The 24,466-nt window shown below is 53.4% G+C and overlaps 1 protein-coding gene across 1 annotated transcript; it reads left to right on the top strand.

Annotated features, from left to right (window-relative positions):
• Window positions 1–5,588: 5,588 nt before the first annotated feature.
• PLPP2 (phospholipid phosphatase 2) lies at window positions 5,589–14,078 on the top strand. The gene is made up of 6 exons (XM_045804834.2): window positions 5,589–5,737; window positions 8,546–8,697; window positions 8,922–9,199; window positions 12,969–13,026; window positions 13,275–13,451; window positions 13,593–14,078. The coding sequence occupies exons 1-6, from the start codon at window positions 5,686–5,688 to the stop codon at window positions 13,740–13,742; spliced, it is 867 nt and encodes a 288-aa protein (XP_045660790.1). The 5' UTR covers window positions 5,589–5,685; the 3' UTR covers window positions 13,743–14,078.
• The last annotated feature ends 10,388 nt before the right edge of the window (window positions 14,079–24,466 follow it).

The raw sequence follows: 24,466 nt of genomic DNA on the forward strand, positions 1-24,466 counted from the left end.
GGGTGGTGAGCAGCCTGGCTGGGAGTGGGCAGGAGACACTGTGTGGGGGGGCAGTCTGGCTGGGAGGGGGCAGGGTGTGTGCAGGGGTGGGTGATGCCAGAGGGACTTTAGAAGGATTTCAATTGGAGTGTTTTCCCCAGTACTTGAGAGAAGTTGGTCTGTCTTCTGGTTGGCTGTGCTTACAGCAGAAAATCTTGTCTTCGTGTGGTTTTTTACTCCGCTTTTAAGATTTTCATCTTTCAGGCTATTTTTTTTTTGTCTCCCTATTCAATAATGGGTCCCCTCATATCTTTGCTTCTCCTTTACCGCTGTTAGAAGTATCCTTTTAATGTCACTCCGCTGTTTGTTGATTTCCTCATAAATGCTGCCTCCTGACGTGGTGCTCTCACCCTGGAGAGATGGATCCTAAAACATTTGGGTTTTCTGGAGAAATTAGCAAAGACGTCACAGGCCCGTGTGTCATTGTGTGGGGCCCGGAAATAGGGCTTTCTGGCTGCTTGGGAGCAGCCGGATCGGGGGTGCCTTGCGGCGTCCGTGCAGTGTGGTCGTGCGTTCCAGGTTCCCCCTTGTCGTTTTGTGGCTTGACGGCTGCTGTCTCAGCGCTGAACGGTATTCCAGCACCGGACGGACAGCGGTTTGTTACCCAGTCTCTGCGACGGACACCGTGGCCGCGTCCAGGTTTGGGCACTTGTGGATAAAGCCGCTGTGAACGTGTGTGCGGGTTTTCAAACAAGTTTTCAACTCGGGCAAATGCGCAGAGCGCTGGATCGAAGGGTGAGGGTACGTTTAGTGCTGTGAGGCATTGTCTTGCATTCCCCCGGCCGCTCTGCACCCTCGTCAGCTCTTGGGGCTTTCGCGTTCCGGATTTGGGCCGTTCTGCGACGAGCGTCGTCCGGGGCTCTTGAAGATGGCTGGTGTGCCCTGTGCTCCCTTCTCCCTGGGGCCCGGGTGTGCGGCTGAGGTGGTTGTCTGTCCCTGTGAGGCCTGCGCTGCTGGCCTGAGAAGGCCCTGGTCCCTCCACTTTTGAAGCACTTGTCTGTTTTATTTCTGCCGGATGCAGGATTCCTGGTTGACTTTCTTTCAACATTTTAAATATGTTCCATTGAGTCCTGGTGTCTGCTGTTCCTGATGAGCAATTCCTGTGTTCCCCCAGGTCGGGCAGTCTGTCTCCTCCGGTGGTGACGTCTGTCGTGGGTTTGGAGCCAGCAGGTTGACGGGGACGCACTTAGGCGCGTTTGCGGAGCTGTTTGAGCTGAGAGGTGGTGCCTTTCCCGAGTTTGGGGCGTCAGGGCAGGTGTTTCTCCGGACTCTCTGCTGCCCCCTAGCGTTGGCCGCACGCAGGACTCTGGGTACAGCCCGACCCCGGCGCGCAGGGGCCAACCTCCCAGACACGGACCAGTCCCCCACCTTCTTTAACTCGCACTTGCATATTTTGGTTCTAGTATTTGTACGTGGTTTTTTCCGTTTCTCTACTGAAATTCTTCATTTTCTACCTTTTCCTGTAGAAACTTTACTTGAATCTTTGCTGTTTTCGCCTGTGGGTCATTACTGGATATACTTCTCTTAACCGTTTTCCTCTGGATTGTGGGTCCCCATTTCTCCAGTGGTGGTGGTGGTGGTTTTTTTTTTTTAAGAGTATCTTTTTTCTTTCATTTTTTTTTTTTTAAAGATTATTTGACAGAGAGAGCACGCATAAGCGGGGGGAGCAGGCAGAGGCAGAGGGAGAAGCAGACTCCCCGCTGAGCAGGGAGCCCGATGTGGGGCTCTGTCCCAGAACCCTGGGATCATGACCTGAGCTGAAGGCAGACGCTTCATCGACGGAGCCTCCCAGACGCCCCAAGTTGTGCTGGTTGTTTTCAACGAGCCATTTTCCTCGTGTTGTCGCGGACACACGAAGGCCCCAACCAGGCTGTCCCGTAACCATGGCTTCTGTGACAGTTGGCTTCCGTCTTCCTCAGTTCTGAGATGGCAGCCTCTGCAGTCCCTGCAGGAAGCGTGTGTCTTTTCCCCAGGAGCTCCAGCAGACGTGTGCCTGGGACTGCACGAGTGACCGGCCAGGCCTGGGTCAGCTGCTCACCTACAGAGGCAGAACCGGCCTCCCAGAGAGGGGCCGGTGGCCATGGTGGAGGGGGGCAGGAGCAGGGAGCATGAGACAGTGGGAGCAGCAGCTGGCTCTGGAGGGGCCGCGTAGGGCCAGGTAAGAAATGGCAGGTGTGTTTGGGAGGTAGCAGGAGCAGAGGTGTGCTTTAGGGAGACTGGCTGGGAGTGGACATCACGGGGCAGTGCTGGCTGGCTGTGAAGACAGCGCCCATAAAGGAGTAAGCAGCTCCTGCTCTCTGGCCATGACTCAGTGAGCGCTGACCCCAGGCTGAGGGTCCCTGGTGCAGGCTGCGGGTGCTAAGTCATTCCTTAGTCACTAGGCCATGTGTCGTTCAGTCGGCACTGATTGGGTGCCTGCCGGGAGCTGGCCCCTGCCCCTGGAGCTCAGGTCTGGGAGGAGGGGATGATAAGCAGACACAGAGAAATGGTGCCAGAGCTTAGAGGAGGTGGGCTTTGGTGGGGGAGGCGGGGGAGAGGACTGTGCAGTCAGGGGGTCTGCACAAGGTGGCAACTCAACCCGGGATTTGGAATTTGCCGATGCTAGCTTCTAACTTGAAGGTGACCCCAAGTACCTGCCCCACTGTTTCCCGTTCAGTTAACCCTCCAGGTGCTTCCTAAGGAGTTAGGCTCCCAGTCAAGCAGGTCAGTACAATCTTAGGGCTTAGGTACCCTCCAGTGGCCGTTACATAGATGGACAGACTGAGGCGGCATCCACGCAGACTTGCCTGTCACAGCCCCCCAGGGGTACAGGCTCGACTCCAGGACCTTAGCAGGTGGCAAAGCCCCAAGTCAGGAAGAACTCCCACTGTGGCCTCTCAAGAGCCCCAAGAGTATACTTTCAAGTGATCTCTACACCCAACACGGGGCTGGAACGTAGCCCCCAGAGAAGTAGAAAGGCCGGAAGTGGTGCACTCAGGCGGCACCACTGTGTGCCGGGCCCCTTTCTGCCCACCTACCTCCCAGGCACCTCTCCGTAATCTTCACGGCCCTTCAAGGCAGCTGGAGCCCATCAGGTTGATGAGAATGGGCCACCTTCTGAGCCCTGAACTCACTCCCTGGTGGGTCACCACGCACAAGGAGTTGGTTCCGTCTCTAGGGGACACAGGCAAGTCCCTGGGACCCAGATGGAGGCTCAGTCTGTCACCTGCTGGTGGGGGAGGAGCTGTCCAGGTCTGGCCCCCAGCCTGGGCTCTGACCCTAGCGCAGGCCTCACTGGCCTCGGGCTCTATTTGTAAAGGGTTAAAGCAGATTCCAGGTGTGAAGACTCCTTGAAATGTGGAGGACCCCAGCTAGCAGATGCAGGAGCCCTGACCCTGATCCTAACCTTAACCCTAATCCTCGCTGCCCTCATCAGATTTTAATCCTGACCGTGCCCAGGTGTTTTAAGGACAGGGTGAGACTCAGGTCAGCGGGGAGGGTAGTTACTCCAGCCCCTGGGGGCCCTCCAGCCACGCTGTTCTCCAGGCTCATCCAGAACAGAGCATGCTCCTTCCTACTCATGGCCTCTGTGCCCCTAGAGAGGTCTCCCCTAGAGACCTCCTGGGTCCCACCTGCAGCCCCGACTCAGGCCATTCCCCGCTGCCACGCCCCCTCTGGCAGGCTCCTGCCAGGGATCTCCCCACCCAGCACACAATAGGTGCTCAATAAAAAACCCTGCCTTTAGCGCTTCACTTTACCCTGAGAATAGGTAGTCATCCCAAGGTCAAAGTGAGAAAAGCTCAGAAATAAGGAGGCCAGGTGACATTACGGGACGTTTCACCAGGCGTCGTGCGGGCTGCTCACATGTGACTGATCTGGTAATTCTCACAAAAACCACGATCCATTACCGTGAAGGAGTGAAGTAAGTGGAGCCTGGGACCTGCCTCTCTCTGGGGTCCACCCCGCTCCGTGAGAAAGCCGGAGAGCAGAGGCTGAGCCCACCTGGAGTCGGAGAAGCGCTGGATCCCGCTGAGCCTGAAAGCGGACCCCTGAGACAGCCCTGCCCCAGACCAGACACCGGACCCCCCCCCCCCCCCAGGAAGAAGTCTAGGGACGGCGGAGGAAGCTGCATTTTTTTAGGAGGTGCGCCCCCGCCCCCAACTCCTTGCCTGTGCGGTTGGAAAGGGGGGAGGGTGCTGGGAATATGCCTCCCACACCATCCCTCCGCCACACCACAGACGGAAAATCCGGTCCAGAAGTTTCCATGCTGGACTTTGTCATGTCCTGGGGGGGGGGGTCTGAGTTATTTTGGGTGTGCGTGTGGGGGAGTGCCTTTGGCGGCTGCTCAGAGCGGGGAAAGTTGTCTGGGGAACAGAGGAGCTGGCCCTCAGACATCCCGCCGCCCCCCAATTTGATGGCCAAAGAGCCCGAGATCCGCTGTGCACTGTCCCCCGACTTCCAACACCTTGGCTCCTTCCTGGAACCCCCTGCACCCCGCAAGTGCCGGTGTCCGGTCATCTTCCCAGGAAGCAGGGTCATTGGGGCTCTGCGTGGAAGCCCCAGCTGCCTGACCTTGCGTCAGGGGCTGCCTGTCTTTGGATCGGACTTCCTTCCTCTCTAAAAAGGGCTGAGAAACATCGTCTGTTTTAGGATTGTTGGAAGAACGGGGGTGGTGAATGTGTGTTCGAGGTCAAGGGAGCGGACCCTGTGCCCAGGCCCCCTGGGTTGGAGTCCCAGCTCTGCTTCTTCCCACTGTGTGACCTTGAAGGAGGGACAGAACCTCACAAGTCATGTGTCCTGCCAGGTCAAGGCGGGACTCTCTCCAAGGCTTCTCAGATCGTCTCAACCCAAAGGATCTAGTAATGGCCCCTTGGGCCTCGGTCTCCCTGCCCTGGATGCTCCTGACTGTTGGGCGCCTCCCAGCTCAGGGCTCCCTAGTGGGGGCGGGGGGCTCCTGCCCCCCCTTCGCTCTTGTACGGTTGGGGTAGTGAGTGCGCCACATGGGGGCGGGGCCCGGTGCCAACCGGAGGTGAGAAACCTGACCTTCCCGGGAACGCCAGCATTTTAAGCCTTAGGCGTGAAGAAAAGCCCCTGCAATGAAGCCAGGACACTCCAACAGTTTTGGGGCACTTCCTGACTCGGAGGCACATCTGGGTACGAGGAAACCCGGGGACACGTCCTGCCGGGTCTGCCCTCTCGCGCTCTCCTCCGTGTGTTCGTCCGTTCCTTCCTTCCTTCTCGCCACCCGCCCCTTCCCCGACCCAGCCGGCCCAATCTGCGGGTGACGCCCTGGGGGGCTCTGGACCGCGGTGCCTCAGCCTCAGCCTCCCGCCTGCGGATGGGGGGTGCGGGGCGCAGACGACCCCACCCGCCTCCGGGCCCGGCTGGGGTCTCCCGCCCTCCCACGCAGGCCCTCTCCGCCGCGCTCCTCCCGGCTCGCCGCAGCCGGCCGAGCGGGGCGGGGCGGGGGCAGAGTCCGCCCCCTCCCCTCGGGCTGCTCCGCCCCCGCCCCGCCGCTCCCCTGCCTTCCCCTCCACGCCCCGCCCCGCCCCGGCAGGGCCTGGCTCCGCGGCCATGTGACCCCGCGGCCTGGCCGGGGCGCGACGGGACGCGCTGGGACTGGCGTCGGGGGTCGCGGGCGCGGCCCGGGGCGGGGGCGGGGGCGGCATGGAGCGGAGGTGGGTCTTCGTGCTGCTCGACGTGCTGTGCGTGCTGGTCGGTAAGAGCCACGGGGACCCGTGTGTTGGGGGAGGACCCCGCCCCCGGCGGCACGCGCCCGGGGTCCCCGCAGGTTGGTTTGTGGGGGCGGGTCGGGGAGGCCCCTGGGGGCGGGGGGCCCCCGCGGACGGCCTCCGCGCCCCTGTGTCTGCGTGCGCCCTGCCGGGCCTCGGTTTCTCCCGGCCGTCCCGGGTCCCGGAGGGCGAGCAGCCCCCAGCCCGCGGCAGCAGGAAGTCGCCGACGAGGGGCTGCACTGGCCTCCCTCCCCGCCGCGCCCGGCCGCGGCGGTGATTCACAAGGGCGGCGGTCCGGGTTTGGGGCGCGGCCGCGGGTCACCCGGGAGGACCTCCACCCCCTGTCCCGGGATCGACGTCCCCAGCGGGCACACAGCTTGCTGGTCGGTGGGAGTCGGACCCCCTCCTCGGGCGGGGGAGAGATGGAGAGAAAGGCTGGGCCCCGGGCTACCGGTGAGCCCGGCGCCTCGGGCGGCGCGGGCCAAACCTGTCGGGCGGGTTTGCAGGCCAGGCTGGGGGAGGGGGCGGCCGGAGGTCCCCCTCCCCGCCCCTCCCCCAGGGTCCTGGGAACAAAGGCCGAGTGTTTGCTCTGGGGCTGTGCGGACAATGGCCCCAGAATTCTACCCTGGGGCGCGGGGTGGGGCCCGTCGGGCCCACTTCACATCCCCCTCCCCGCCCCCACATGGGGTTCCTGCTCCTCCGCCGGGGATGGAGGGGTAATCCCTGGCGGATTGCAAAGGCCAGGACCTACTCCTGAGCACCAGACCCTAACCCTAACCCCTTTGGAGTGGGCCGGTTGGCCGCAGGAAGAGGTCCGCAGGGGGCGTCTGCCAGCCCTAGCCATCATTTATTGAGTACCTGTTATTTATATCAACATCTGTGTGGCACTTACTGTATGCCGGACAAGAAGTGACATGCAAATTAATGAAACCGTTTCTACCAAACAGTCTGTAAGGGAGGTTCTTTTTCAGCCCAGAGAGGTTCAGGCACCTGCTGGAGGTCACACAGCAGCTGCAGGTGGTCAGGTGGTGCTGAGATTAGGTTGTATGTGGGTTGCTTCTTTGTGCCAGGTGCTAGAGGTTCAGGCAGACCCCGCTCCCATTCTTGAAGCTTCAGCTCATAAAAAGTTGAGTTTCATAGGGTGACAAGGGGGCCCTGATGAAAATACGGTGTGTGTGTGTGGGGGGGGTGATGTAAAGGCAGGGAGGTTCTGGGAGCGTCTGCCATGAGGGTGTGAGCCAGTGACCCAGGCAGAGATAGGCCCCAAATCCAGTGCTCGGAGCTCTACTTCCCAAACCCACAGCTCAGGTTCCAGTCGAGGGTGACTGAGTCTCCAGTGGAAGGGGCTGGGGCTGGGGGACAGGAACTGGGAGGCTGACCTCCATGCCCAGGCACCTTGTGCCAGGCTCTGCCCTGCTCTGGTTGCAGGGATGAGGCTTGACTTGATGTCTCAGCATATTCTGGCCCTGGCCTCCCTCCACCCCCAACTTTGGGGGTTTCTGCTCCCCGGCTTCTCTGCCTCCACCCTCACCATCACTCACCACAGCCAGAGGGACCCTACAGAAACATGCTCCGTTCCTTTGCTCCCAACTGTCTGGTGTCTCCCGCCTCACTCAGCAAGGTTCCCATTCTGAGAATGCCCTCCACCCCCAGCCCCCAGCACTGCGGCTCTCCAGGCATGGGCCCACCTCTGGACCTTTGCACTGGCTGTTCCCTCTGCCTGGCGCTCTTCCCCAGATCTGCCCTCACTTCCTCAGCTCCCTCAAGCCACCTTCTCTGTGGGGCCTGCCTGACAAGCCCGTAGCCTCCCCGAGTCCAGTTGCTGTCCCTGCCACTCACAGGCCCGAGGGCAGACCTCTGGGTTTCCCCAGACTCAGCACTAAGTTTGGTCTCTTGGGAGGAGGAGTTGGCCTTGCTCCTGCCTCCTGTGGTATTCAGACCACAGAAGAGTCACACCCTTTCATACTTGTCACCTGCCCTGCTGGGGGCAAAGGGCGCCCTGCCTGCGTTTGTCACCCGCAGCTCAGTAGGGCCCTGGGACCCCAGAGCCACAGTGATACCTTTCATATTCTGCGGGAACTTGTGGCTCCTGACTGTGTCTTTGGACCGAGCTGTGGAGGCCCTTGGTCTGCCCAGGGGTCTGCCCAGCGGTCTGCAGGCCTCTCAGCTCTGTCCCTTTCTGTGGTGTGTGCCCGGTCTCTCCGGCTGGCCTTAGAGTGAAGGGCAGGGAGTTCTCTCTTTTAAAGGATGCTTGTTAAACACCTGCACAGGCCAAGCCCTGAGCCTTGAGCATGTGGACCCCCCTCAGGGGCTTGGTGAACTCAGGTATCACGCCATGCTTAAATACATACAGTGCCAAGAGATGCGGCGAGCAGACATTTCAGCTAGGAAAGGGGTGCCAGGGCGGGCGGTCAGGAGGGCTGGGTGGAGCTCAGGTTGGAGGGAAGTCAGCCAAAGATGTTTTGGGTGGTGAGGACAGGTGCCGGGATCCTGGGTTGGGTGCCTGTGTAGTTTGCTCAGGGAGGAGACAGGAGGCTGGAGGGAAGTGAGGAAGGGGAGGGGGTGGGAGATGTGGGGTGGGAGCTGTACGATGGGCCTGGGGAGGATTTTGGTGTCTGTCTGCAGATGATGGGGAATCGAGAGGGGGGTTTTCATGGGGCAGCAGCCTCCCATTTGTTAGGTTGGTGTGGAGGTGAGAAACCAGGGGGCCAAGGCAGGGGCCCTGGGGCTTGGCTGGTGGGAGCATGCAGCTGGGGGAGAACCACGTGGCCATGGCTTCTCTCCCCTGTCCCCAGCCTCTCTGCCTTTTGCCATCCTGACGCTTGTGAACGCCCCGTATAAGCGCGGGTTCTACTGTGGAGATGACTCCATCCGGTACCCCTACCGTCCAGACACCATCACACATGGGCTCATGGCCGGGGTCACCATCACGGCCACCATCATCCTTGTAAGGCAGGAGAGGCTTAGAGGGTGGGAGGCGGGGGGGTGGGGTGGTCGTTGGGGAAGAAGACCCCCTTCGGAGTTCCCAGAACCCCAGCTGACTCAGGGAGTCTGGGAAGCTTGACCCCCTTTCTGTGGGGAGGGCCAAGGCCCAGGGAGACAGGGCTGCTGGAGATGCTCACAGCCGGCGTCCCAGCCCCGCGGCAGGGCCCTCAGCTGCTCCCTGTGCAGGTCTCAGCCGGAGAGGCCTACTTGGTGTACACAGACCGCCTCTACTCGCGCTCTGACTTCAACAACTACGTGGCCGCGGTCTACAAGGTGCTGGGCACCTTCCTGTTTGGGGCTGCAGTGAGTCAGTCGCTGACAGACCTGGCCAAGTACATGATCGGCCGCCTGCGGCCCAACTTCCTGGCGGTGTGTGACCCTGACTGGAGCCGCGTCAACTGCTCCATGTATGTGCAGGTGGAGAGGGTGTGCAGGGGAAACCCCGCCAACGTCACCGAGTCCAGGTGGGTGCTGGGACAGCAGCCTTCACTGTGGGCCATGCGGGGGGCTCCAGCCACAGATGTCCCACCCCTGGGGGAGGAGGGGCAGCTAGAGGAGGACCCTCAGGAGCTGAATGTGGAAGAGTGAGGTGGTTAAGGAGGCGGGAGGGTGAGGCCGGGTGGGGCCCGTGGGCCTGGGTCCTGTGGGGGGGGGTGCCGGGATGTGGGGCCCCACTGTGCTGGCTTCTCTGTTCTGCGCTCTCACAGTCTCTGACCAACCTTTCCGTTAAATGCCATTCTAATTTTCCTTTTTTATTATTTTATTTTATTTTTTTTAGTAAGTGTTGCGATATATCAGGTTTTTGTAAGACTTTATTCATTTGAGAGAGAGAGAGAGCACGAGTGGTTGGGAGGGGGCAGAGGGAGAAGCAGACTCCCTGCCGAGCAGGGAGCTCCACATAGGGCTCCATCCCAGGACCTGAGATCATGACCTGAGCCGAAGGTGGACACTTTCTGTCAGCCAGGACCAACCCAGGCACCCACTTACTTTCCTTTTTAAAAGATTGCAATAAAATTCACATAGGGGCGCTTGGGTGTTTCCGTGGGTGGATCATCTGCCTTCGGCTCAGGTCATGATCCAGGGTCCTGGGATCGAGTTCCGCATCAGGCTCCTTGCTGGGCGAGGAGCCTGCTTCTCCCTCTCCCTCTGCCTGCTGCTCCCCCTGCTTGTGCGGTCACTCGCTCTCTCTCAAATAAATAAATAAATAAATAAATAAATAAAATCTTTAAAACTTTCACATAGCTAAAATTCACTAGTTTAACTATTTTAGTGTGTACAGTTCATTGATTTTTAGTAATTCACAATGTTGTGCATCCATCCCCACTATCTTATTCCAGAATATTTTCATCACCCCAAAAAGAAGCTCCGTGTCCGTCGGTCCGTCCCCAGCCCCCGTGCCCACGAGCCCCCTGCTGCTGTGGCCGGGCCTCTGCTGACGCACGTGGAGTCACTCCCCACGTGGCCTCTCATGTCTGGCTTCCTTCATGTCTCGGAGCTTACCCACGTGGTAGCGTCTGTCTTTTCGCCGCACCTGTTTGGGCTCTTGTTCCGCGGGTGTATCTGTGTGATTGTTTCTCCTCCTGGCGGATGTGCCCTTTCTCACTGGGTAACGTCCTTTGTCTCTCCTCGTGGTTTTGTTTTCAGTGTCTGTTTTGTCTCCCAGCAGTGTAGCCGCTCTGGCCTGTCTTGTGGTTGCTGTTTGCGTGGGATATTTTCCCCATTTTTGTACTTTTCAACCTATGTATGTGTTTGAGACCTAAAGTGGTCTCTAGTACACAGAGTAAAGTTAGGTTATTTTGTAAACCTATTTTGTAATCCCTGCCTTTAATTGGAGAGGTTAATCCATTTACATTCATTGTAACTACTAATGAGGAAGGGCTTCTGCTGTTTTGTTATTTGCTTTCTACATATTCTTTGTTTTTATGCTGACTTTTAAGTCTCTTCATTACTATCTTCTTTTACGTTAAATATTTATTGACGATGCAAAGAGTTTGTGGCCATGTGGCTCTGCCCACTTCTGAGATTATTTTCACAGATTATATTTTTATGCATACGTGTTCGTCAGCTTAGGTTTACAATTACTGTTTTATGCTGTTTTTAAACAATTGAGGTCTAGTTGGCCTATACCACCACGTTAATTTTAGGTGCACGAGACAACATTTGTATTTATCGTGATGCGGTCACTGCAGTAAATCTAGCTAACATCTGTACTTAGATACGCAGTTAAAACATTATTAGACAAACCGGGAATTACAAGCCCCGAGTATCTTAATACTGACGTTCGTGCTGTGTGATTACCGTTGCTGGTGTTTCTCAGGTCTTTGTGTGAGTTTGACTTACTGTCTAGTACCCTTTGTTTCTCCTGGAAAGATTCCCTTTCGGTATTTCTTACAGGGCAGGTATTGGAGCTATGAATTCTCAGTTTTTGTTTATCTGGGAGTCTTAATTTCTCCTTCATTTTGATGGAGATAACATTTGGATAACTTTGCCAGATGTAGAATTCTTGGTTTCTTGATTGTGCCATCCCACCTCCTCTGGCTTCCATGGCTTCTGATGAGATACCGGCTGCGAATTGTCCTGAGGGCCCTTGTTCAGGAGGACTCTTCTCCTGCTGTTTGCACGGTTCTCAGTGACTGTCCTTTGGCAGGTTGATTACGCTGTGTCTCTGTGGCTTTCTCCTTTTGGAGTTCATCAAGCTTCCTGGGGGTGTCGATTAATATTTTTGATTCAGTTAGGGAGTGTTCAGCCATTATTTCTTCAGACTCTTTCTGCCCCTGTGTGCCTCTCCTCTCTTTGGGCTCCCACGGAGTGGGTGGTGTCCTTGGTGCCCACGTCAGTTTCTCCCTTCTTTTTACTCTCCACTCACCCGACAGTCGTCTCCGTCAACTTGTTTCCATGGTCACTCTTCTGCGCGTTCAGATCTGCTAGTGATCTTTTCATTTGGATACTACTGTTTTCAGCTCTGGAATGTCCAGTTGGTTCCTCTAGATAACCTTTGTCTCCTTGTTAGTATTCTCTATGTAGTGAGACGTCATGTCGCTCTTTGAACAGGTTTTAAATGGCGGTTGAAAAGTCTTTCTCCAGTAAGTCTAGCGCCTGGGCTTCCTCAGGGATGGCTTCCATTAACAGGTGTTTTCCGCCTGGGTGTTGCACACACATTTTCCCCCGCATGCTTTGTACTTATTTGGTTGAAATTGGGTATTTTTCATAGTGTACGTAGCATCTCTGGAAATCAGATTGAACTCCCCTCCCTGGGCATTGTTTTTGGCATTTGCTGCCGTTGGTTAGTTGGTTAAGTGATCTTTCTGAACTAATTTTGCAAACTCTGTATTCTTTGTCATGTGTGGTCAGGCAGTTCTTTCTGGTAGCTGGGTGATCAGCTAGTGATTCGACAGAGATTTCCTTAAACCCCGGGCCCCGGGAGAAGCGGATCTCTCAGAGTGTACAGATGGGCTCTGTGTGCTGTGCTGGGGCTGCCTTCAGCGCTCAGCCAGGCTCCCTGTGTGGCAGCTGAGGGTCAGCCAGAGGTGAGAGTGAAGGGCTCCTTTCCTGAGCTTCCTGGTGGGTCTTCATGCTTCAGCCGCTGTGCACAACCCCAGACAGCAGTGACCAACATTTGCTGGAAATGTTTCAGAGCAATGCCCCAGCTAGCTGCCTCAGCACCAGGAGAGTGGGGTACAGCCCCCCAGATCTACCAGATGGGGTCCAAACACACTATCACAATTCTGTGCAAAGAGATCTGCTCCGCCCTTGGTACGTGTGGTCACTGTCAGTGCGACTGTTTGTACAGGTGTTTTTCATTTCTCTTATGGACGGCTGGAGCTTTGGAGTTTCTTTATCTGCCACTTTCTCTTGTCCACCGATGCCCTTTTTGCTAAAACTTGAATTTAATTCTTGTGTCAAGTACCACAGACGGGAAATAATCCTGAAAGTGTGGCGTTAACCGTTCGCCTGTCACTGTTGTCTGCCCTGGTTCCGAGTCTCTGGCCTGGGATGTCCTTCTTAAAGAACGTGAACCCAGCTGGAGACTCTCTGTTGCATGGTCAGAGAAGTGAAAAGGGGCCACGTTTCCCTGTAAAACCCTCCCTGTGCTGGGTCCCAGATGATGGGAAACACAGTGGGCCCCGGGGGTTTCAAACGCAGAGATGGGAGTGCGTTGCCCCATGTCTGAGCCTGGGCCCCGGGCTCTGCTCCCCTTGCAGCCCTCCTGACGCCCGTCCTCTCCTTTCTCAGGCTGTCCTTCTATTCCGGACACTCCTCCTTCGGGATGTACTGCATGGTGTTCTTGGCGGTGAGTCTTCTTCCCAGGGTTGGCTTGTGGGACCAGCCAAGTCCCTGCCTGCCCTGGGCCTCGGTTTCTCCTTCTGTAGAAGGGGTGGGTGGAGGTGGTGATGGGTGGGGCCGACTGGTACGTTCATGAACTCCGGAGGCCCCGCGCCTTCTGGCTCCATGTTTGCGGCCCCGGAGCTCCCATCTGTGCCCTGGGCGTGGGGTGAGGCCCTCAGGCTCCTAGGCTGATGGCCGCCCTCTGTCCCCCAGCTCTATGTGCAGGCGCGGCTCTGCTGGAAGTGGGCGCGGCTGCTGCGGCCCACAGTGCAGGTCTTCCTGCTGGCCTTTGCGCTCTACGTTGGCTACACCCGCGTGTCTGACCACAAGCACCACTGGAGTGATGTCCTCGTTGGCCTCCTGCAGGGGGCGCTGGTGGCCGGCCTCACTGTGAGCTCCTGGGCTTGACAGCCCCGCCCTGGGCCCTCTTGTCCTCCCCACTCCAGGCTTCCCTCGGAGCCCATCCCTCACCCCCCACTCGCTTCCCAGGTCCCTTTCCTCTGCCCCAGCAGCTCTTGCTTTCTCTCCTAGGTTCGCTACATCTCTGACTTCTTCAAGTCCCGGCCCCCACAGCGCTGCCTGGAGGAAGAAGAGCTGGGACGGAAGCCCAGCCTGTCACTGACGCTGACCCTGGGTGAGGCTGACCGCAACCACTATGGGTACCCGGTCTCCTCTTCCTGAGGCAGGGCCCCCGGCTGTGGGTCCGGCTGGGCATCAGCACGGTTGTGGTCCTGGTGGGGCCCTCCCCCAGGGTGGTGATGGGGACTCTGGATGGGCTCCAGGTGCCCACGTGCTGCTGCCGGCCGGCATCCCACCAATCCCACCTCCTGTGCACTGGACCCACGGTCTGGGGGTGCACAGGGCTGCCCCAGTGCACGGAAAGGGGACCTTGTGCTCTCAGCTCCCTCAGAACCCCCTTCTGTTGGATTAGAGGGGAGCCGAGAGCTCCGGATAGATGCTGTTTTTGTAAAGTGTAATGTATACCTGGACTTTTAGTAAAAGAGAGTGTTTGCTCGACACGTGGTGTCAGCCTCTGTTCCTTACGGCCGTTCTGAGCACGGTTCCGACAGCAGACGGAGGACGCTTGCTTCCCTGCTGGGGCTCAGCGGAGCTCAGGCGTCAGAGCGGCTGGTGGCGGTGTTGTCGTCTGGAGACATGGGGAGAGTGGCCCACTCCCTCCCTGGCCTCACCCCGTGTGTGTCTTCATCTGGCTGCCGATTGGTCACACCCTTTAATAAGCTGGTAAACCTCAGTGTTCCCTGAGTTGTGTGAGTCCTAGGGAGCAGGTCGTGGGAACGTGCCGTCTAGTCGGTGGGTCGGAAGCACGGGTAACGGCCTGGGGCTGGTGGCGGCCTCGTGCGACTGAGTACTTAACCGGCATGACCTGATGCTGTCTGGGGGCAGGCCGTATGAATTTAGTTCTCAGACAACCCCCCCACCCCGATATTGAAATTGGGTGTGGAAACTGAAAGAATTGTTGTTTGTGAACTGGTTAAGTCAACAAGGTGAATGAAAGTAACAGCCAAGCCCTCTTGGCTGCCTCTGGTCCTGTCAGCAAGGGGGAAGGCTGGAGGGAGCAGGCACAGCCTGGCACAGCGCCCAGGGCAAGGGTCCGGCATCCCTGCCACAGGCTCCCACTGTTGTCCAGGCACCGGGGAGGGCGAGGGTTGGGGAAACTCTGAGTTCGAGTCAGGGTGCAGAAAGTTGTCTCCGTGGCCCTCCCCTCATGGTAGGGAGGCCTCTGCTGAAAGCCCCCCTCCCCCAGTACAGGCCCCCAATGGAAACACTGGGGCAGGAATTCAGATGGAGCTCAGAGCCTAGTCGGAGGGGCTGGAGTCCTCGCCTGCAGCCTCCTTGGATGGCCTGCAGGGCTGTGCCCCAGGTCTGCCTCGGTGGGGCCTGGAAGGTCCCACGTGGGGTGTGGGCCTGGGGCCGGACTCCTTATCCCCTTTCTGCTTGGGATATACACCCTCCCTCCAACGGATGGGGACCCTGTCCTCAGATCCTCCCATCTCGGCAGTGCCCACCTTTAATGGACGTACCTGGGGCTCCAAGTCTGTCCACGTCCGGCCTTCCTGGAGGACCTGGCCTGACTCTTCCCCTCTGGTCGTGCACGTGGGGCTCCTGCTGCTCGTCCTCTGTCTCAAGTGACAACGCTCCGCCATTCACAGAGGTCAGCAGTGTGGAAGTAACATAGACTAACTGCTAGAAATACATACTTTTTAAAAAAGGAGATGTGGGGGCGCCTGGGTGGCTCCGTGGGTGAAGTGTCTGCTTTCGGCTCAGGTCGTGATCCCAGGGTCCTGGGATGGAGCCCCATGTCGGGCTCCCTGCTCAGCGGGGAATCTGCTTCTCCCTCTCCCTCTGCTGCTCCCCCTGCTTGTGCTCTCTCTTGAATAAATAAATAAAATAAAAAAAAAAAAGATGTGTTCAAAACCTTAGCATAGGGGAAGCCTTTTGTAGTTGGGAAAACAGAGAAAGTGAACTTGAGGAAAAGCTGGCGTCTGGGCCAGTGCAGTGGCTCAAGACTCAAAAGGCACTGTGAGTGGGGGTCCCTGGGGCAGGGAAGATGCGTGAGGGGCACCAGGCCTCTGGGGTGGGTCATCGAGGGGCTGGCACCTTGAGATGATGGCAGCACATGTAGAGCTCACCTTTTCAAGGACGGTGTCAACTGTGGGTTTGATTTTTGTACTAAATATGTGTAAAACAGTTTCCTTATTTTTAAGTGTTCATGTTCTATTTGTCCCCAGAAGCCGTTTTGTTCCATACCCGTCGCAGGGTGTTCGGCCGGGCCTCAGCGTGATGACGTAGCCTGGGGGCAAAGATGCAGCCTCGCAGCCCCGTGCTGGACACGGGATGGAGACGGTGTCCCCGGCCGCCATGACCCGTGAGGGACGCGGGATGGAGACGGTGTCCCCGGCCGCCACGACCTCGCTCTCGGTGCTGCGGCGGGGGCGGGGGGGAGGAGGGAGGCCCAGACGCCGCAGGACGCCCCCACGCAGGACCTCAAGGCACTCGGGGCTGGGGAGCCTGGGCATCCCAGGACGTGGCAGAAGGCAGTGCCCGAGCCCTGGCTGCACGCGAGGAGGACGTACCCAGGTTCGGTTACGTGTCAGTGAAGGGGGCGAGGTTCCTAGCCAGGACCCACGGGGAGCAGACGGGAATAACAGAGTCCGGCGTCCCTGTAGCTCTCCTCCCTGGAGCGGCGGCCTTGAAGGCCAAGACCACAGTGAGGCTTTGGACCAGAACAGTGGTACCAGCCGTGGTCTAAACCACTCTGAATGCAGTTTGACCGCGATGAGGAGTAAGGAGCAGGGAAAACAGAAGGTGAGGGAGGTGAGCGGGACGTAGCTGAGGGTCCGGTTGTTGGCCTTGACCGTGATAGGGCCTCGGTGCTTTACGGGGACCCCAGGACCACAGCTGTGAGGACAGACATCTGTGCTGGTCAGACCTGTCTCCATAAAGGTCACAGCCTCTGGTCACAGGAAGCTGCTTGCTTACGATTTGAGTCACGATTGTCTGGACACTTCGCGCGCTTGTCTGCATCGATGAGAAAGCAGAGATGCACGTTCTGGGTTCCTGGTTCGTAGAGATGAGGAAAAGTTGGGACATTTTGGTACACCAGGCAGAGATGCAGGGAAGCTCTCACGAACATAATTGTAGGGCTATACTCCTTACGGTTTCATGGAGACAATAGTCAGTCTCTGTTCCTCTTCTTTACAAAGGGGATTTTTCTGTTGATTCTCCTCGGAAACTCCTAGATTCTTAGCCATGGGAACATGCCCAACATTTCCCCTACTTTCTGATGTTTTTCGAAAAACCCTTCCTAACTGACTTTTGGAAACTTTCCTGAAAAGCAGGAATTTCTTTTTGAGTTTTTTAGGTGCAAAATGCTAGGGTAGGAAATCCTGCTTCCTTTGGTAAAGGTGCACGCTGAAGTAATGAGGGGTGAGATTGTGCGATGTCTGTAACCTACAAGCTTTCACAATACGAAATATGGAGCAAATGTGGCAAAATTATAATACCTGTAAAGTCTCTGTGTTTGTTCATTATGTCACCCTGTACTATATTTTTATATCCAAACAAGGAGAATTCTGCCCAAGTGAATTTTCCTAAGTTAAACAGTATCCATGCATTTCTTATTTCCCAAAAGATCCCTATTTAAGTTGCAACAACATAAAATCCTGATTGAAAAACAAGATTATATTAATCTTTAATATAAATTAAATATAGTTAAAAATGAATATTGGTTACCACCTGATAATAAGAAGGCAGTTTTCCCCATTCATTAGCCACAGGCAGCGGTGTGACAGCCTCGTGCCTTTGTCACTCTGAGCACCTGTAAGTGGAGAGGGAGGGAGACATTGTACTGTAGAATTTAAAAACCTTGGATTTTTCTTAATCCTCGCAACACGTTTTCAGCAGCTGGACAGCTCCTGGGGCTCTATCAGCAGGTGGACTCGAAGCCGGGTCTGACCCAAACAGGCCAGGATTTCGGCTAGCCTTATTTTTAACAGTTGTGGTTTGTGGGAAGAAGCAGCCCAGTTTATACACTTAATAGCCCGATTTTGGGTGAATCCAGGGCTTTGGACGAGAATCTCCGGTTGGTAAAAAGCTGGAACTGCTGACCACAGGCACCTGCTGTATGAAGGTGCACAGCTCCTCCCCGTCGTGTCTTTTCCCGGCCCCCAGACGACCTGCTCACCTCTTACAGTGTCAGAGACAAGCAGCCACACCGGGTCCCACCACCCTGTGGCAGCAGCAGCATGGCCGCGGCCAGAGTGGCATCCCCAGAGGCCACCTGGTTCCATTTTCTTTTCAGAGGAAAGAATCCAGAGAGGATATTTCTGTGAGATCCGCTTGAAAAATACACCTTCCTTTCACCTGCCATGAAAAGTGCTCTGTGTATTAAACAGTCTTATTCTCTGTAAGATATGAGCCCGCCTGGGTTTTGTTCACGGCCAGTTCCGTGTTCAGTATCACTGCGAGGTCTACGGGGACGGGCCTGCTAAGGAGCTATTTCTAGGACCTGCTGAGGGTCACTGCGGCCTGTGGGGTTTTCCCTCCCCATCGTCCCTGCTGGGATGAAGAGCACCCCACTCCCTGAGTCCGGTGCATTCTGGTTTTCCATGGTGACCGAGGTATAAAGACACGCTCCCAATTCTGGAGAGGACAGGCTTTCAGCTCTGCCCCACCCCACCCTCATCTCCACTTGCGGGAATTTGCAGAGGTTGTCAGCGTCCGCATCTGGAAAGAAATAGCTGGGAGGTCCCTGCAGGGACACCTGGGGCTTGAAGTTGGAGGTGGTCTGGCCGGGTCCTGACAGCCACATCAGGGAACTCTCCTGGGCTTTCCAGTCACTGCCACAGGCCATGTAGCCCTGATTCCCTAGGGACACATTGGCCAGGAGATGGACGTTCCCATTGGTCTCCTTTGTGGCAAACCCGGAGGCAGGGATACGCACGTACGCGGCAGGGGGAGCGTGAGGCGGCAGACCCACTATGCATGTGCTGCTTGTTGCCCAGCCTACTTGCAGGGCACCATTTGGTGCTTTGTCCAAAAATGGAAGGCACTAGTGACATGTAGCCCTTTAAATTAATTAAAAGCCATCAAATAAAGATCTGGTTTATCAGCCAGAGTGGTCATATTTGAAGCATAAAACAAACAGAGGGCCAGATGAAGGAAAGTTCTGTTGTTGCAGGGATTCGACAGAGGAGCGCTGGCTGGAGGGTCAGCCGTAGGGCTGTTAGGCTTAAGGGTGGTGCCAGGGTCAGGATGGGGTCAGGGTCAAGGTCATTCAGCCACAGAGGGCACAGCCTTCTCGGCAAAGCCCCTCGGGGCGGATGACACTCGAGGGCACCGATGGGTCGACCACCTGAAGGAGATTGAAATACCGATCACCTTTCCTGACCTCTGGACTAGAGCTAGAAATCAATGTAGAAGGAAAACTGGAAGTTTCGCAGAGAGCTGGATCTTAACGCACTGTTGAAACACCAGCTTGAAATCAAAAGTGAGAGTGAGGGGTGCTTGGGAGGCTCTTGGTTTTGGCTCAGGTCATGATCTCAGGGTCGTGGGATCGAGCCCCATGTCAGGCTCCACGCTGTGGGAAGTCTGCTTGGGATTCTTCCCCCCCACCCCTCCCCTAGCCCTCTCACTCTCTCTCTCTCTAAAATAAAAATAAACTAAAAAGTAATCCTGAGACCAACAAACATGACAACACAACATAGCGGAAGTTATGAGATGTGGCAAAAGCAGTGCTAAGGATGTTTATAAATTCTGACTTAATTTTTTTAATTTAAATTCAATTAGCCAACATCATTAATTTTTGATGTAGCGTTCAATGATCATTAGTTGCATATAACACCCAGTGCTCATCACATCACATGCCCTTCTTAATGCCCATCACCCAGTTGCCCCATCCCCTAACCCTCCTACCCTCTGAAACTGTCAGTTTGTTTCCCGGGGTCCACAGTCTCTCATGGTCTGTCTCCCTCTCTGATTCCACACCCCCCTTCAGTTTTCCCTCCCTTCCCGTGGTCTGCCGCACTATTCCTTATGTTCCACGTATGAGTGAAACCATATGATAATTGTCTTTCTCTGCTTGACTTTCTTCACTTAGCGTAATCTCCTCCAGTTCCATCCGTGTGGATGTAAATGGTGGGTATTCGTCCTTCCTGATGGCTGAGGACTATCCCATTGTATATATGGACCACATCTTCTTTGTCCATTCATCTGTTGAAGGACATCTCGGCTCCTTCCACAGTGTGGCTATTGTGGACATTGCTGCTATGAACATTGGGGTGCAGGTGCCCCTTCGGATCACTACATCTGTAACTTTGGGGTAAATACCCAGTAGTGCAATTGCTAGGCCATAGGGTAGCTCTGTTTTTAACTTTTTGAGCAACCTCTATGCTCTTTTCCAGAGTGACTGTACCAGCTTGCATTCCCACCAACAGTGTAACAGGGCTCTCCGCATCCTCTCCAACATTTGTTGTTTCTTGTCTTGTTAATTTTAGCCATTCTAACTGGTGTAAGGTGGTATCTCATGTGGTTTTGATTTGTATTTCCCCGAGGGCAAGTGCTGTGGAGCATTTCTTCATGTGTCTGTTGGCCATTTAGATGTCTTCTTGCAGAAATGTCTGTTCATGTCTTCTGGGCACTTCTTGATTGGATTATTTGTTTTTCGGGTATTGAGTGTGGTAAGTTCTTTATATATTTTGGATACTAACCCTTTGTAGGATACGTCATTTGCAAATATCTTCTCCCATTCTGTAGGTGGCCTTTCAGTTTTGTTGACTGTTTCCTTCGCTGTACAGAAGCTTTTTATTTTGATGAAGTCCCAATAGTTTATTTTTGCTTTTGTTTCCCTTGCCTCAGGAGACATATGTAAAAAGAAGTTGCTGTGGCTGATGTCAAAGACGTTACTGCCTGTGTTCTCCTCTAGGATTTTTATAGCTTCATAAAAATTTAGGTCTTTGGGGCGCCTGGGTGGCTCAGTCGTTAAGCATCTGCCTTCGGCTCAGGGCGTGATCCTGGGGTCCTGGGATCAAGCCCCGCATTGGGCTCCCTGCTCTGCTGGGAGCCTGCTTCTTCCTCTCCCACTCCCCCTGCTTGTGTTCCCTCTCTCTCTGGCTGTTTCTCTCGCTGTCAAGTAAATAAATAAAATCTTTTAAAAAATTAGGTCTTTAATTAGGTCACATTTAGGTCTTTAATCCATTTTGAATTTATTTTTGTGTATGGTATAAAAAAGTGGTCTAGCCTCAAAAATTAAAAAATAGAAACACCTTACAATCCACAGCCCAAGGTCCAATGAATGAGGAATAGATAAAGAAGATGTGGTATATATACAGAATGGAATATTACTCAGCCATAAAAAAGCAAAATCTTGCCACTTGCAATGATGTGGATGGAGCTAAGAAAGGATTACGCTAAGTGAAATAAGTCAGTCGAGAAAGACAAATACCATACCATTTCACTCATATGTGGAATTTAAGAAACAAATGAGCGAAGGGAAAAAAAGGAGAGGCCAACCAAGAAACAGACTCTTTTTTAATTAAGTTTTTAATTTAATTTAATTTAATTTAATTAATTTATTTTTTTTAAAGATTTTATTTATTTATTTGACAGAGATAGAGACAGCCAGCGAGAGAGGGAACACAAGCAGGGGGAGTGGGAGAGGAAGAAGCAGGCTCATAGCAGAGGAGCCTGATGTGGGGCTCGATCCCAGAACGCCGGGATCACGCCCTGAGCCGAAGGCAGACGCTTAACCGCTGTGCCACCCAGGCGCCCCTAGGTTTTTAATTTTAATTCCAGTATTGTTGTATCGTTAATATTTGGTGTTTTCTTAGTTTGTCATCACTCACCTCGTGGTGAGTGTCTGTTAGCGAACTGGTGGTTACCAGGGGGGCGGTGGGTGGGGGCTGGGTGAGGCAGGTGATGGGGATTAGGGGTGCACTCGTTGTGGTGAGCACCAGGTGTTGCATGGAATTGTTGAATCACTACATTGTACACCTGAAACTGTATTACACTGCATGTTAGCTAACTGGATTTAAATAAGAACTAGACAACAGAAGAAAACGAGAGGCCTCTTTTACATGAACACAGACACAAAGATCCCAAGCTAAGTATTAGCAAATTGAATCCAGCAATATATAATAAAGGGCAAAACCATCACAATGAAATTAGGGTTGCTCCTGGGATGAAAGTTTGGTTGAAATTTGAAAATCAATCAAGGTAAACCACATACAAACAAAATAAGGAAAATTAAATGACTATCTCTATGGATGATGAAAAAAATTGATGAAATTCAGTATACATTTATAAGAAAAACTGTCAGTAAAATAGGAATAGAAGGTAAGTCTCTTAACTCAATAAAGGGTACCAAAAAACTACATACTCAGCCATCAAAAAAAAAATTTTTTTTTAATGAAATCTTGCCATTTGCAGTGACGTGGATGGAACTAGAGGGTATTATGCTACGTGAAATAGATCAGTCAGAGAAAGAAATATCATATGATCTCACTCACGTGGAATTTAAGAAACAAAACAGGGTCATAAGGGAAGAGAGGAAAAAAATGAAACAAGACAAAATCAGAGAGGGAGACAAACCATGAGAGACTCTTAATCATAGGGAACAAACTGAGGGCTGCTGGAGGGGAGGGGGCTGGGGGCTGGGGGCTGGGGGGCTGGGGTAACTGTGTGATGGACATTAAGGAGGGCACGGGATGTAATGAGCCCTGGGTGTTAATATAAGACTGATGAATCACTGACCTCTACCTCTGAAATCAATAATACATTATATGTTAATTAATTGAATTAAAAAATAGTAATAATAAAATATATATGTTCAACTAAAAAAAATGGATATCTAAGAAAGCATACAGCCAACATCATACCTAATGGTACTGGATGTTTCCTCCTACTGTGATTTTTTAAATATCGACTCAACTTTTCATTTTGAGATAACTGTATATTCCCATGTAGTTTAAAGAAATAATACAGAGAGATCCCATGCACCCTGCACCCAGTTTCCCCAATGACATCTGCAAAAATGCAGTATGATATCACAAGCGGGATGCTGGCATCGAAACAGTCAAGACCGTTCCGTCAAAGCAAGGACGCTTCATGTTGCCCCTTTAGGCACATCCTCTCCCCTGTCACCCCTTCTCCCCTCTTAACCCTAACAGCACTAGTCCCATCTCCATTTCTGTATTTTGTCATTGCAAAAATGTAACATAAACACAATCAGAGTATGTAACCTTCTCGGATTGGCTTTCCTCACTCAAAATAATTCCCTGGCTTCGTAGAATTTGCGGTGTGTGCCAATACTTTGCTCTTCTGTTTGCAGAAAATATTCCGTTATACGGATGTACCAAAGTTTGTTTAAGCTATTCATCTATTGAAAGATGTCTGTGTCGTTTCCAGTTTTTGGCTATTATGAAGGACCCTGCTATTAACGTTAGGTTACAGGGTTTGTTTGTTTGAATTTTTCCTTTTTTTTCCTGCTTCTACACATAAGTTATTACTTTTTAAAGTTTTTATTTAAATCCAGTTAACCTGCAGTGTAATATTAGTTTCAGGTGTACAATAGAGGGATTTAACACTTCCATACAACACCTGGTGCTTCTCATAACAAGTGCCCTCCCTAATCCCCATCACCTGCCTCACCCATCCCCCACCCGCTTCCCCTCTGGTAACCATCAGCTGGTTTTCCATAGTTAAGAGTTTGTTTCTTGGTTTGCCTCCCTCTCTCTTTTTTCTCTTTGCTCATTTGTTTTGTTTCTTAAATTCCACATATGAGTGAAATTGTATGGTATTTGTCTTTCTCTAACTGACTAATTTCGCTTAGCATAATACTCTCTAGCTCCATCCATGTCCTTGCAAATGGCAAGATTATGTTCTTTTTTATGGCCGAGTAATATTCCATTATATATACACCACATCTTCTTTGTGCATTCAGCAGTTGATGGACACTTGGGCTGTTCCCATGATTTGGTATAGTTGATAGTGCTATCTACAGTGGCATACAGGTTTTTATGTGAAAATAATTTTTCATTTCTGTGGGATAAATTCCCTGGAGTGCTACTGCTGAGTTATGTGGTAATTGTACGTGAAGTTCTTTGTGAAGAAACTGCCAAACTCTTTTCCAGGAGTGATTGCAAGATTTTACATTACAACTAGATGTATACAAGCGGTGAATTTTCTGCATTGCTGCTAACATTTGCTACGGCCACTTGTAAAATCGTAGCTATTCTGATGGGTGGATAGTTGCAATAATAAGTTAAACTCTTTTTTCCCCCATTGTTTGCGGTCAGCTTTCAGGCTTCCCTCCTCATTCTTCTCGCTGTGCCTCAACTCTGGGCAAAGTGATAAGAAATCCCAAGTTCTCCCTCCTTTGGCACCAGTAGGAAATTCAAAGCATGCAGTCCCCTGCTAGGATGTATAAACTGTCACCCCCAACTGTAACAATAATAAAAAAGAAATCAGGCCAATTTCCTGTACATTCTTTCATTCCCTAGCCATGGAGACGGGGATACTGGATGTAGAATCGTGCTGTATATTCAGAGTTCCCCTGAGTATTTCTCTGCGCACGACTGCCCTGCACGATACATTCAGGCAGTGACTATTACTGCAAGCCACGCTAAGTGGGCCTGGCTCCAGTACAGACTCTCTACATCCATTCGAGATTTGTTCTTTCTCTCCCTGGTTTAGATGCAATAGTATCTACATGGTGACTATCCGTTACAGACACCACAAAACGGCTCAGAATGTCCGCAGTGCTGTCCAGTCTCGATCATGCTCTCCTGAAACCTCCTCTCATATTTGTGAGCTGTTTTGTTTGCTTTTACTGGACCAACACCTTTCTTACTGTTTATTTGTTTTGTACAAGTAAGAAAAAGCCGCAA

The sequence above is a fragment of the Ursus americanus genome, chromosome 14, assembly GCF_024610735.1.
Source record: "Ursus americanus isolate L20-20 chromosome 14, mUrsAme1.1.p, whole genome shotgun sequence".
Lineage (NCBI taxonomy): Eukaryota > Metazoa > Chordata > Mammalia > Carnivora > Ursidae > Ursus > Ursus americanus.

Excerpts from the sequence above, each read along its gene's own strand:
- PLPP2 (XM_045804834.2), top strand. The coding sequence starts at position 5,686 with ATGGAGCGGAGGTGGGTCTTCGTGCTGCTCGACGTGCTGTGCGTGCTG. Across the intron at positions 5,738-8,545 it reads CGTGCTGTGCGTGCTGGTCG|CCTCTCTGCCTTTTGCCATC; the intron begins GTAAGAGCCACG and ends CCCTGTCCCCAG. Across the intron at positions 9,200-12,968 it reads GCCAACGTCACCGAGTCCAG|GCTGTCCTTCTATTCCGGAC; the intron begins GTGGGTGCTGGG and ends CTCCTTTCTCAG.